The following is a 14,830-nucleotide window of genomic DNA, read 5'->3' on the forward strand; positions in this document are numbered from 1 at the left end:
TAAAGCTGTAATTTCAAATTCCGACCAGATCCTGTGACATTGGGGGGGAGTTGGAGGGGGAAACCGGAATTCCTGGAAAACGTGAAAATTGGGGTATTTTTATTTTACGAATAGGTGATCGGATCTTAATGAAATTTGATATTTAGAAGGAATTCATGTCTCAGAGCTCTTATTTCAAATTCCGACCTGATCTTTTGACATTGGGGGAGTTGGAGGGGGAAATATGGGAAATCACTTGGAGAGGAGGAATCGGGATGAAGCTTGGTGGATAGAATAAGCAAATGTCCCTGATAAGTGACTGACGGAACTGTACTGGATTCGCTCTCTTTGGGGGATTTGGGGGCAGGGGTTCAGTGATTTGGCGAGTTTGGTGCTTCTGGACGTGCTGGGACGATGAAAATTGATAGGCGCGTCAGGGAACTGCACAAATTGACTTGATAAAGTCGTTTTTCCAGATTCGATCATCTGGGGGCTAAAGGGAGAGGAAAATTAGAAAAAAATAGGTATTTATAACATACGAGTGGGTGATCGGATCTTGATGAATTTTGATATTTAGAAAGACATCGTGACTCAGAGCTCTTATTTTAATTCCTGACCGGCATTAAGCCTCTTATTTTCCTTTTCAGTTAATCTATTGATTCATAGAATTTTGCTAGAGCTCATACCATATGATCTCTTGGCTCTTCTTGCCTCGTCACACGTGCCATATGAGCTCTTATCTCTTGTTTTATTTAATGTCTGATCGGTTTTTAAATAACGCCTGGAAATCTAGCTCCACCTCCATGGAAAAATCCCCCTCCCCACGGAAATATCCTCTGGACAATTTAATGCTATTGATAGCTTATCCCGGACATTTATCCTTAACACATTCACGGGTAAAATTGAGTCGGTAAGGAAAAAGCAAGACATATAAAGACATTTTGCATAGGAATTCTGCAAATTCCATCACTATACAGTTTCCCCTGAAAGTTCATCCCCTGCAAAATTCCCTCTCTATGGAAAATTTTTCCCGTACAAAGTCCTCCCTCTCCCCACCCGAAAAATGTATGCATACTTCCCAATGATAAATACTGTACGTAAACGAAGGGAAAATTTTATAACTTAAGAAACACTCCCTGTGGGCTGTGCTGGGTCATGCTATCTTCAAAGACATGGTTATTAGGCCTTTCGACTATGCTGAACTAAACAACAATCTCATAATTTTGATCGGAAGAGTTTGGAAAAAAAAAGGATTGTGGGAGTGGGTCTAGTTGCCTTCCAATTTTTTGGTCACTTAAAAAGGGCACTAGAACTTTTAATTTCCGTTTGAATGAGCCCCCTCCCGATGTTCTAGGCCCACTTGATCGATACGATCACCCTTCGGGAAAACAAACAAATAAACACGCATCCGTGATCTTTTTTCTGGCAAAAATCGCAAAATTCCACATTTTTGCTGATAGGAGCTTCAAAGCTCGACAGTAGGGTTCTCTGATGCGCTAAATCTGAGAGTTTATTTATTAAGATTCTATAGTTTATTCTATAGATATTTTATTCTATATTGTTTTATATTCTTTTAATCTAGATAGTTTATTCTATAGATTCTATAAATTTAGGGGGTCTTTTAAAAAAAATCAGACAAATTTTCTCAGGCTCATAACCTTTGATGGGTAATACCAAACGTAATTAAACTTGTACATCTAAAATAAGAATAAAAATCCAATTCTTTTGATATATCTATTTGCATCAAAATTCCATTTTTTAGAGTTTCGATTACTATTGAGCCAAGTCGCTCCTTACTTACAGTTCGTTACCACGAACTGTTTGATTACATAAAACAGGTCATGTCTATAGATTCTAAAGCTATTTGACAAGACTTGCATTCGCATTTCAAATATAAATTGTTACATAAGGGTTGAAATGTAACTGTTCTCCCACACTGATTTTGTTTTCTTTATTACCAATTGTTTCTTTTTCTGTCTCTTAATATTTCTCCAATATCTTAAATTGTGGCCTTGTATCTAATGAATGTAGGTGTCGCATAGAATTTTTTTTTTTTTTTTTTTTTTTTTTTTTTTTTTTTTTTTTAGATTCATTGTTTGTAATTCTGAATAATGTAATTTAATTAAGTAGCCACTCTAGCAATAGACCAGCAATTAGTAACCCCTTATCCTATTTGTCTTAAGAATTTTTCTTTATTTTTCCTACTTGGTTATGCGCTGTCAGATGCAACCCATGTGCTATTTTTTTGTGTTACGTGATAACTGATGACATTCAATTTTTAAGCATAGTGCCACTTACCTGTTATCCAAGCCATACTCTATTTGGATACCGGAATAGTATTTACGCTGCTGACTATATGGAATAAAGAAAGATTTAAAAATTTTGCCGGATATAAGACTGTAGGCTGCGACTTTGGGGCTTGTTTCATCATTATTGACATAGTTTTCGTTAATTTTGAAAGGCATTTAATTTTAGGATATATGACTTACCAGACAAAATGGTTATTAAAGGGCAGAATTTTTTTGAAAGCTGATTCCTGGAACACGTGGGAACGTTCCATTATTGGCCTTGTTAATGTTTGAACTTTTTGGTAACTGATGGTATAACAGTCCATTATTAATGCCCTCGCTGATTTATGTTGAATTCAGTCCTTTAGATCAAGAATCTATTTTTAAGCCTCCATATGGCTATGAGGCTCCTACTACAAAAAGAGAACAATTTCCTATCCTGATATATGGTTTAATATATTTCTGATGCAAATAAAGCTGTTTATTTTTTAAATGCACACGACATGCTAAGAAAGGTTGAAGTGGAATTGGAAGCCTACTTGTTACTTGTGTCACGGATTCATAACCTTAAAATTCAGTTCTATTTAAATGAAACCAACACGTACCTGCACCTTTACTGACATAATTGCTACACCGCTTATAATATTTTCTAATTTGCCTTTACAAAATAGTTTGACTTGTAAGTTAAAGGTTAGCCAGTTTTTTTTTCTGAAATCGCTTTTATCCTAACGAGTAAGATTTGTAAAATATAGATCTTATGTTCGCTTTTGATGTCTTAATTTTATTAATAATTAGCAGTATAATTATTAAAAATAAGGATTTATTTTGCAGCTTCAAGAAGAACTGGAAGCACTACATCAGGCCGAATTGAAGAAGAAATTAGTTCTGGACTCAGAAGCAGTAACATTGGAGCAACAAGAAAATCTTTCTGTACGCGGAACAACCGCACGACATTTAGTGATGCAGCGTCTCATGCGGCAGCAACCGGAATCATTTGTGGTTGTGCTTAGAAATATGGTTGGGCCAGAAGATGTAGATGAATATCTTCAAGAAGAAATCACCGAAGAATGTTCCAAGTAAGTCTGCTGGCTGATCAATTAGACCTTTCGTAAATAGCCTCTACGCTTTAGAACTGTGGTTCCTAGCGTGGGGTGAGGACCGCACTGGTGGGGCATGGGAATATTTTGGTGGGTTTTGGGCTGGACGTAAACGATTCGGCTGACTATACTTTTAGGCTTAATTTTGACAAAAAAAAAAAAAAAAAAAAATCACTTGAATGATGTTATATTGAAATGCATTGAAAGAGCAAAAAGATACATTATAGCATTGCAATGATCCTTCCTTTTAACGCTAGTTTTTGCACCTTGAACTCGCAAATCTACAAACAGATCATTCATTTTGCAAATATTTTATTTAGGACGCTCAAATTTTCTGCATAGTCTAAGTCGAGGAAAGATTTAACTTCCCATTTTTTCGTATTTAAGGAACAAAGTTTTGTGTTCCTTAGGCTAAAGTTCATCAAAATAGTCGATATAAACATCTGTTTGCCTAATAAGTTTCATCATTGAATAATTTTCTTTCTACAGAAATCAAGCTAATCCTTCTGTAATTACCACACTCACTCTTATCGCCTTTCTTATAAAGGGATGTAATGGAAGTTTTTCTAAAATCACTAGGCTCTTTCTCTTTTTTAAATACGTTCATAATCTTCTGTTATTTATCTCTAAATCGCAACCAATGAATTTCAGAAACTCATTTACCATGCTAGCAGCACCTAAAACCTCGTCATTTTTCAATCCTTTGAATAGTGTCTCTAACTTTTCGCAAAATAATTCTTCTTTCGCTTTCAAATTCTTGAGTATTTTTAAGTATTCTATTAATCGTTTCTTTACTTTTTTTCCACTTTATCACTGCTTAACATATTCTCAAAATGTTCTGTCCATCTCTCTTTAATACTTTCCTTATCACTAAGTGAGGCCCCGTTCCTTTCTTTAACTGGGATAAGATCAGACTGACTACTTCCTCTCAATTTTTTAAAATGACAATACAATATATTACCATTCTGGCTGTATATTTGATTGGAAGAGAATATTTAGAATACTACCAGGTTCGGCATAAATTTCTAAAACTAGGCTTGAATAAGGTATTGTGTGGATAAGGAAGGTGGTGCAACATTCATAACTATCTGTAAAGTTTCCATTCATTCGGGGTTTTGCTAGGTTTTAGACTGGATCCTGCCTTAGATTTATTTTCAGTTAAATGATGTTGCTTTCAGTCATTGATATAAGTTGAAAAAAGAAAAAAAAAAAAAAAAAAAAAAAAGAAAAAGAAAAAAAAGAGTCTTCGTCATTGTGGTGAGCCAAGAGTCTCTTTTTCCGTCCCAGAAGAGGTGTACGTCTGATGCTTTATTGACGAAGGTGTGCTGTGGGTGGCGAAGTTTATGGCCGAACCATCGGAGTTTTCTTTGTTTAATTAAGTGGTCAAATTAAAAAGTTGACGGTAAATTTTTCAGAGTTCATCATTGCTGACTCGATCACGGAGTTTAATGTCAATGATTCTCCATAGACATGAATGGTCAAATGCGTTTAGGGCTTTAATGCTCGATGCTTTCAGAGCCCATATCTCTCTGCTGTATAGTAAGGCAGACCGAACAAAGCCTGATATATCCTTATTCTTGTCTTCAAAAGGACTTTTCTTTGGTTTCATAGAGAAGTTCAGTCGGAATAGGATCGGGACCAGGGCTTTATTAATTTTCAAGGAATTGATTGCTTGTCAGACTTTTAACGTGGGGGAAGCCACGTTCACAGCTTTGTAGATACTGTTGGGTGAATTTGGTTCCTGTCGGCTTGGGTTATGACTACGCTGATTATGACCTATTGCTGAGGAGAGTTGGTGCTGGCTAAGTTGTTTGTCAGAGTGCTCCTTCCAGCGGTTGATTGTGTCGGAGTTATTCGAGAGTAACTTGCCGTTTTCATCTTCGACAGTGGTACTAGTAGGTTTAAATGATTTACTCCTGATTGATTTTAGGAGCTGATACATTTCCCTGGTGTTGGATCTGGAGACAGTGGCTTGTATGTCTTCGGTGACTTTCTCCCAGTATTGGTTGTTATCATTCTTAGCCGACTGGTGGTATTCTCTGCTCAGGCGCTTGAACAACTCCGATTTTCTTCTGAAATCTGTTGTATGCACTCAGCCAGCTGAACTGAGCGTGTTGACATCCAGTTTTTGGATAGTCTATTGCGGTGTCCTACCGTAGCTTCTGCAGCCTCGTGAATTGTATTGCGTATAGTTTACCCACTCTTCATGCAAGCTGTGGGTTTGCTCGTCGGTCCCTTGTATTTGGAGAGCTTCAAAGCGACAACAGATCTATAAGCTGAATGCCTGTCATATATTAGGATCATTGAAGCGACTGTTGTCAAATCTTCGTTGAGGTATTCCTTGGGGCGTGCTGCTAGTCGCAACTTTAGATTTAACTTGACTAGGAGATGATCCGACCCGTGTTTTGAACCAGTATCTGCTCCAATGTATGACCTAGTTTTCGTAGCCGTTGATTTCCATCAGTGAGTCATGAGGTTGTAATCAATCTGGCTTTTCGCTCTACAATAACTTGAATGCCATGTGGTTCTATGGCTGGGCTTATGTTTCAATAAGGTATTGGTAAAGACCAAATCATTCGCCTTTGCAAGCTGAAGAAGTCTTGATCCCATGCTACATCTAGCTCCAAGACCAAACTGACCAATGGCAGACTCAGCATTGGATACTTTTCCCTCGGTTATGGCGATAAAGTCGCCTCCAATCAAGATGAGGTCTTGTTTTGGAACCCTCTTAAGTGTACAAGTTTGAAGTTGGTAAAAAAGATCTGCTTTGCTCTCTGGTGCATCTCTGGTTGGAGCGTAAACTACAATAAATGATATATTTAAATAGGTGGCCTTTGAATCGCGCTCTTGCTACTCTATGTTAGATAGGTTCCCACTCTAGAAGTCACCTCGATGCGACGGGGCTTGCAAGAGTTCTAATCTCTGAGCCTTCAATTGATTCGAATTTCTGAAGTGAACATGATGTCTATGTTGTAAAACAATAATTCCCCAGCGATGAACGACTGGGTCGTCAGGCAGTTCATCGAACAGACGTTCCAGCACCCTAGGATCTCATCGAGCAGACATTCCAGCTCCCTACACTGAGGGGTTATCTACGTTTCCGAAGGAGTACCTCAGATTGCCAATTTTTCGGAGAAGGCGACGATGAGATCTTCAACGCATCTCTTGCTGGGAATACCGTAGTATGGGCTTGTCAATTTTTTGAAGAAGGCGCCAATGAAACCTTCAACGCATCGCTTGCCGGTAATATCGTTGTATGGGTTGGACTCTTTACATTGACTTGCATTTGGACGTTTTGGGGAAATGTATTTAACCGTACAGGTCTCAACTCACTGACGGCATTCTTTTCGGTTTGGCCTTGCCAGAATTGGGATAGGTAATTCCGGTCGCTTCCCCCTGACTACCATGATGAGGAGACTGCAGTCGAATTTCTCTTATGTTTAACTAGGAGGGATGATCTGGCTAACCTGATGGGGAGACCATACCTCCCGCACCATCAGAATCATTCATTCTATTTAAACCCAGCCTAGTTCACAGGAACTTTAGTCGGATAAGCACCACATTTATAAGCACCTGTAAAATTTATAATGCTTCTGCTTGTATGGGCTTAGTCAACGTTTCAGACCAGATTCATCAAGTCAGGCCTTCAGTCATTCATATATGATTCAAATACAATGAGTTCATTTTTTTCTGGTTTAACTAAAGCTTCCATGTTAAAAAAAATTGTTGAGCCAAGAACTACCGGTAAAAAAAAATATATCTTAATTAGAACATGTTAAATATCTTATGCAACTGAAAATTAGGTACCGATTGGCTCGTTTTCAGTAATATGGCAGTGTTTTAAGTCATTTATTAATTTTCATCTAGCTTGATTTGATATTTGCACTGAGTTTGCATATGAGGATCTAAAATATCGATCTTTTTTTTATCAAAATGAAAGCTACACAATAGAGGCACTAAATGACCAGTAAAAAAAGCTAGATGAGAAAGAAAAATACATATATGATGACTAACTTGCTGCAGCATACTGTATATGTACACCAGTCGTTTTAATACTTACTTTTTGCAGGTATGGTAATGTTCAAAATGTAATAATTTATCAAGAGAGACAATCTGAAGAGGAAGACGCAGAAGTCATTGTCAAAATATTTGTGGAATTTGCTGCTCCAACTCGTAAGTATATTGTCTTTTGGGTTAATGTGACAAGAGGTTAGGATACATATAGGCATTATATTTAAAATATTTTGGTTAAAAATATAGTAGAATCGCATTGAAACTGAATTGGCCGCCTGTGACAATACAAAATATGATTTCTGGTGACTCTCCAGGGTCTATTGCTTTGGCGAGTGGAGAGGTCAGATTGTGCAAAGATTGCTGACAAGTTGCGGTTCATGCTGTACAACAAGACATCTGATTTAGTTGTCATTGGCGGATAAGAGGATCAATCTTAACGTATAAAGTAGTTTTTGTCATTTCGACAAGTCACGAAAAATCCAATCAATTTGAGTCTCTTGGATAGCCGATTGGTATTCCAAAGAATCATGAAAAGTTGTCTATTTTTGGAAAGCCTAATGTTCAATTGCAATTGTTATCTAGCCACAGGATAGATAATAGCGATCTCACAAGCTGAAAATCTAAACTTCTATACAAATTGGGAATATTTTTCTTCATTTGACTGGTGGGGAGGTGTGTGATGGGAAGTTGGGTGGGAAACTCCAATGTGAGTAAGGCCAAATAAAGAGCTTGGAGAAGGGAGTATGGTCTCTAAGCCTCATCCTCCAGCTTGCGTTCCTGCTTAAATTTGATGGAACCTTAGAATTATGTTCTTTGTTCAAGTAGCTAATTTGATTTGTTGGAATTGGCGTATCGATTTAATCATGCTTTGGCTGAGGTTAATTAAATGACGTTATTTTACACATAATAAACTTTACAGCATGAAAAAAAAACTAAAAAAAATAAATTTTATGTTTTTTGGTTGTTGTGAACGAAAAGCTGTTAGTACAAATAAGGTTTTTGTCTAGCTATCAAGATAAGAAATTGTAGTTGTCATATCTCTGATGCACAAGAAAACCTATGCAAAACAATTTGTGTTGATAATTAGTAGACAAAGCATCTACTAATTGTATAGTAGAAATGTCTACTAATAGTAGATATTTTCTAAAGCCTTTCCGCTCTCCTTTAAAGTTAACGCCTTATAACAAAACACCTTTTGAATTGAATGAATCTTTAACACTAGTTTCTTTTATAGTTATCTTTTTTTTGTAATTTTGTAATGCTTTTTTAACTCTACTTCTTTTAAATTCTAGAGGCGCAAATGGCGAAGAACGCATTAAATGGACGGTTTTTTGGAGGCCGAACTGTCAAAGCAGACATCTACGACCAGGATCTCTATGATCAGAATGAACTTTCAGGATAAAGGGTACTTCTCAGTTACCTGCTTGAATTACTAAAATGAGCCTCTGGAGAAATAGAATTATTGTACATTATTGTGAATAGCTGAAAAATCTCCCCCCTTTTTGCATATTTTCATGATTATGCTATGAAAATAGCCTCACACAGTAACAGAATACGCTATTTTTATAGATATAGATTTTTTATTAAGCTATGAAAACTATTCGTTTTCATCGTTAAAACTGAAACAGATTTTTAATAAATAGATATTGCTGTGGTTGTTAACTCTTATTCCTTCAGCGTACAACTGTTGTCTTTATAAAATGAAACTTCTGCTTTGGATTAAGTGGTAGACAGGTTACTTTAAAAAATCAGGCCTTTTGCCTTGTTCAATTTATCACTGTCTCAACTTGTTTTAGTTTTGTCATCGTAATAGGCCTTCCAATTGCCACGGAAATATTTATGTAATGGAACTTAGGTGTGTAAGCAGTTGTAGGATTGTTAAGCTTAAAATTGTTCACTTGTTAGAGACAAGACTTTATGCTTAAAGTCCTTTACGTAAATCTTTAAGTAGTAATGTTAAAGACCAACAGTGTTACCCTGGGAGTGAATGAGCCACATTACAAATTGCTATCCTGCGACAAAATTGACCTGAAACTTGAAAGAAGAAGACGAAGTTTAGATTCTTAAAGTGTCGGCTGTGAAACCTCAAACTTTTTCCTCCGCTGTTATTTTGTAATTGACAAGAATATTAAGGCAAAATAAAGTGAACTTGAAACTTTTAGCTCTGAAAGTGTTAATGGCGACTCCTGTAATTTGGCTCTTTCAGGCTAATAGCATTTAGTTTATTTCGGTCCGTGAATACACTGCTGCTCCTGTCTTGACAGAAATAAATTCATTAACATGGTTGTCAGTCAGTTGATTTTCATCCATTCCATGCACTCAGTTTTTGGAATTGATTTCATAAAATTTTTCATTAGTGTAACAGTACACACACACAAAAAAAAAAAAAAAAAAAAAAAAAAAAAAAAAAAAAAAAAAAAAAAAAAAAAAAAAAAAAAAAAAAAATCAAAACAGGAAATGTTAAATAGAACAGGAATAAAGTAAAAGATTAATTGGTCCGTAGAAAATGTTTTACTAACCCGGTGACCCCGTAAAAAAATAACAGCTGTTAAAAATTGCCTTTTCTGATTTATTTCAGACCGCTTCATATTTTGGCGAAATAGTATCAATGAGGTTTGGGGGATTACGCACCTTATTACGTAATTCCTTTATTATGGAGATTTCGTGTCTATTAGAAACTGATCCTAGCAAGTCTATTTAATGATGCTAAATAGATGTTGGAACATGCGATAAAATTTAATCCTCTGATAATTCTTTTATTATTAAAATTACTGTTATTATTTGTAACTTAGGTTTTATAATAAAGTTCTGTATTTTTACTTTGTTACGAATCCCTATTTTTTTGCTTCACTTGGTAATTTGATGTTCTGTTTCTGTACATTGCAGTTCAGTTATTAAATAAACCATGTCAGAATTTACCTTATTACAAAATTGTAGCGTATCGAAAATTTTAAAATCTGGATTTATGTTGTGTTTAAAATTATTTCTCATTGATCAGCAAATTTGTGTAAATAGAAGTGATACCACACGAATTTAAATTTGCCCCCCCCCTCTCCACATCTTGATCTGCTACTGAAGTTTAACCGGAATTTTTTTTCTCTTTTGATAATTGACTACAATTAGACTGAAATTGATATCAATCCGTCAAACTAAGCAAGTTCAATTAATTGATTCAATACTTTGCCTCCTATCATGGTTGGTCCTCACGATATTTTTTATCTTAAATGCTTATCCTCTTAACTCTCTTGCAGAAATAGTGGGGAATTGGAGCATTTGCTATCATTTTCATTTTTCCCGTGTCTTAAGTCCAATTCACATGCATGCTCAACTAGACAACAATGTCCAATAATAATCATTCCAATAACCAATCATAATATACTACCTTACCTCTTTTTTAAGCAGTCTAGATTGGTCCTAACGTCTAGTCAGGACCGATCAGGATATCTAGCTAAACGCACGTATGAACTGGATTTTATATGCCTATAAACATTATCTATTGTACTAAAGTACATTTTTCAGTTTCTTTCTCTCTTTCCAAATTCATACTGTTGTATATCGCCTTTTGATTTATAGCAGCCAACATATAAGAATCCTATCTGTATTTTTGAATTTAGTCTTCTTGTTCAGAAAATTTGTAGTTCGTTTATGTTGTTGTCTCAAAGTTATGATCGTTGTTCCCTTTTGTTCTGCAACGCAAATTCACCAAATTGATAGAACTGATAAATAAAGCATTACAAGGAACCATTAGTGGAAATTTGTGCAACATTTCTAAAGTTTTTGCTGACCAACAGTTATTCAGTTCTCTCACCATATTGAGACAAAGAGATAACTAAAATGCTAATGACAGGTAGACTTTCAAATCGAACATAAACAAAAATTAGGTAGTGAAGGCATAAGTAAATTCAACAAGGAACAGTCGGCCTTCGACGAAGAAATAATTGTGATGGCAAAGAAGACGAAACATTTTGAGACGTTTGAAAAAAAAAAGGGTTCTGTCCCTAGCGATTTAGGGAGCCTGTCTACTAACCTGCTTTTTTTAATACGGTCGATTGAACTTGGTTTGAAATGAGAAAGAATATTATTTGGATATATTTCTTACTGGGGATAAATCTATATACCCAATTTACGATCATTTAATATAAAGAGAATCAACTAATTATTCCTTCTCATTTTAAACGAAGTTCAACTGACCACATAAACAAAAGTAAGGTTAGCAGACATGCTGTGTTAACCAAGAGACCGAATTCTTGCCCAATCTTATTTTGAATAGTCTTGCATTCGTTCTAGTTTTTTTCGGTGTTTCCTTTGTCTTGTTATAATCCCTTCAGAAGATAAGCGTGTTTTTTTTTCCGTGTAAAGCACTGAGGACGACTTTGCGGAAGTTCTTGCCAAATTATCTGCTCTGTTAATTGCTTTTTTCAATTGGCTGAAAATCATCCTCGTTTGTTGGTTTCTTAATTATTTATGTATTTTTTTCGCTTCTTATCAAACGTCATAAAAAAACCTGTGTGGTCCTCGAACCGATTTAAAATTTTCAAAAGAGGAAATCTATAGGAAACTAAGGCTAACAAATGATAAAATTATGGATCGGTGGAGGCTATCACCCCTGTCTTCCATGAGCATCAGACCGATTTCCTAAACTTGTGCAACATTTAAAAACACGAAGGTTCTTTTAATTTAATGTAATACACAGAAAAGACAATGGAATAAATATACTAACACTATCATAATTCCTTCAAGAGCTGCATAAGAAATGAACAACTACAAACATAAATTAAATTGACACGTTTATCTATCTACTATAGCGAACTATACATCAAAGCCAATACGAATCCATTAAGAAAGTAAAAAAAGCAAAAAAAATCAACGCAAGTTCTGACAACAATAACTGAAAGAATATCGACTGACATACAAGGAAACTAATAGCTGCTCATATCGAGAATATAATAACTAACATATTGGCACAATTTTTAAAATAGAGACGAGAAAATAGATATCTTATTATTAAACAGAGATGAAAAATCTACTGTAAATTTTAATAATATACGGCTTAGGTATACCAAACCATAGTACCGTGTTTGTCAACGGCAAAATATGTACAGTCAATCAGGATGAATGTTTTCTTAAATATTCTTAGAAGATACAGTGCTTCATTATGAGAATGGTCAGACTTGACCAGCTACGGCTATGAGGCATAAGAAGGGAGGGGCCTCGCAGTCGAGGCCCCCCATAAAAAAAAATCCCGAGTTTTTGGGCACTGATTATTTAAATAATCAATGTTTTTTATTCTCATCCCCCTCCCCCTTCCAAAAAAAAACTTGCGAAAGTGCTTAACGAGGCATTGCTATTAAAAAGAAAACAAAAAAAAAACTGTTCGTAGAGAAAACTCCGGGAAATCTAGTAGAAAGTTCAGATGAGAAATTTTTGTAGTTTTGATGAATTATTCCTCTTATATTAGCTCTAGTCTTTTCTCAGTTGTCTCCTAAAAAGATGATAAAATATATCTAAGAGTAATTCCCCTAAAAATCACATGTTCTTAATGGAACTTGAAAAAAGCTGTGGTATTTGGCTGAGGATCATCATGGAGGCTTTGTAAAAAAAAATGTTCGGAAAAATGAACAAAATTAACGGATTGTATGGAAAGCATAAGAAATTATAAGACAAAATAGACAAATATCGAAAACCCGGGGGAGGGGGGTACAGGCGGGAAGGTAATCACCCTACGCAAACGCCTGGACATGGTCTCTTAAAACATGTGTCTCTGTGCCACAACATGTTCGTCTCCCCAAAAATCAATAGTCGTTATATCCTAGTTGCCCACCTTCGCTAATGTATTCCGAGTCTCACTTTGAAGAGTATATCGTTAGATTTTGTTTAAATCGCAAAAATGGTTAAATGAAGTCTTAAAATTATAAGACCTCTTGGGCTAAATAAAATACTTGTATGAATTTGTAAGGTCGCATTTTCAACGTTGCCTGATTGTCAATTCCACAACTACAAACGAAGACCAAATGGAAACAAGAACTCTACATGATCTATTTTTAAAGTTTTTACTGGCAAAATACCAAATCATCTAGGAAACAAAAACAAACTGCATATTTCTACATTTATTTATGGGACTGAAAATATATATGAAAAAAAAGAAGCTAGTATTGGAGGGAGGAAGTGACTTGAGTCCTAAATATGCCTTCTAAAGATGATCTTAATATAAAAAAGGAGGAAAAAACTGGGTCCACAGGAAGACAAAGATTATTGTATTTTATATTCCTGACTTTCTTGCATCAACTTTTACGAAGCTTGGATCGATGGTCGCCACTTTTGCTGTTAAAAATGATGTCATGCAGTAGATCAAACTATGGAGATCAGAGCAAGTTATTTCCTAAAAAAAAAAATATAATCTTCAAACCATACGTACGTGAAGGTACAACCGTAAGATAGTGACAGGGGGAGGGACCAAAGCGTGGGAAGGAAAAAGGATTTTAGGTATACACTATTTTTTTTCGGGAGTGGGGTGGGTGAGTTTGGTAGAGGCCGTTAGGACTAGTCTTAGATGAAAAATCCATCTCTTCATATCAATTTTTGTTAGTGTTTTCCGTCTTCTTGATACTGCACTAACGTGTGCATCATTTAAGTATTTTCTTGAACAGTCAATAAATGATGCTTTTTCAAACAAATACAAAGTGGAAACAATAGGGAAAATCTTTTCAAGACAGTGGACAAGTGGAAGTGGAACTTTCTAGTTCCACTGTCTTGAAAAGATTTCCCCTATTGTTTCTACTTTGTATTTGTTTGAAATGGAAAGGCAGTGTGGTCTTCGTCGCTATTTTTGATGCTTTTTCACATAGTTGATCGTTATATAAATGACCACTGGAACTTCTACAACTGTTTAAGTCCTTTCATGATGGTACTTAAGCAAAATTTTAGAATAAAAAATACTTCTACTTGGTATAAAGCTCTATTTTCTTCCTTCCTTTTAGTTATAGTACCAACCTGGTCATATTCCTTATAATCACAGAGCAGCCAAAGAAATGAAAGCAGGTTCAATTTCTGTTAATTATAAATCGATGTCCTTACCCAGGAGTTTCAGTACCCGTAGGTTAAAGTGACCACCATTTTTGTTGGTGGCTTTGTTTTTTCAAGATAGGAAGATTTCACTCTTGTATGCTTTAGTTACATCAGATATATCTAACCTCTTTTGAATACGGACATTGTTTGATTTTAACAATTACTAAATGTCTCAAAATGGTGGATCGGTAAAAAAATGGTGAATATAAAGGTGGATAAAAATCAGTAAAAATGGTGGATATAAAGGAAAAAAAGTAGCTAGTTTGCAATTAAACTACGTTGAAAAGTAACAATAAGTGAATTTTAAAGGAAGCAAAATTTGATTCTATTGAGTAAATAAAAATGAGGCAGATACAAAAAAGAGACAGAGACTGGAGAACTAGCCTA

General features: G+C 35.4%; 2 protein-coding genes across 2 annotated transcripts in view; one reads left to right on the forward strand and one right to left on the reverse strand.

Moving 5' to 3' along the window:
* Positions 1 to 9,836, forward strand: part of LOC136034484 (poly(U)-binding-splicing factor PUF60-like) — a 53,277-nt gene extending 43,441 nt beyond the window's left edge. The window contains exons 12-14 of the mRNA XM_065715699.1: positions 3,099 to 3,343; positions 7,434 to 7,537; positions 8,671 to 9,836. Of these exons, the coding sequence (XP_065571771.1) occupies positions 3,099 to 3,343; positions 7,434 to 7,537; positions 8,671 to 8,780 (459 nt within the window). The 3' untranslated portion in view covers positions 8,781 to 9,836. The remainder of the gene's footprint in view (positions 1 to 3,098; positions 3,344 to 7,433; positions 7,538 to 8,670) is intronic.
* A 2,193-nt stretch (positions 9,837 to 12,029) lies between these two features.
* The window catches only part of LOC136034485 (gamma-1-syntrophin-like), a 66,925-nt gene continuing 64,124 nt past the window's right edge, over positions 12,030 to 14,830 (reverse strand). Inside the window, exon 10 of the mRNA XM_065715700.1 lies at positions 12,030 to 13,757. Within this exon, the coding sequence (XP_065571772.1) occupies positions 13,638 to 13,757 (120 nt within the window). The 3' untranslated portion in view covers positions 12,030 to 13,637. The remainder of the gene's footprint in view (positions 13,758 to 14,830) is intronic.

The sequence above is a fragment of the Artemia franciscana genome, chromosome 13 (assembly GCF_032884065.1).
Source record: "Artemia franciscana chromosome 13, ASM3288406v1, whole genome shotgun sequence".
In the NCBI taxonomy this organism is placed as follows: domain Eukaryota; kingdom Metazoa; phylum Arthropoda; class Branchiopoda; order Anostraca; family Artemiidae; genus Artemia; species Artemia franciscana.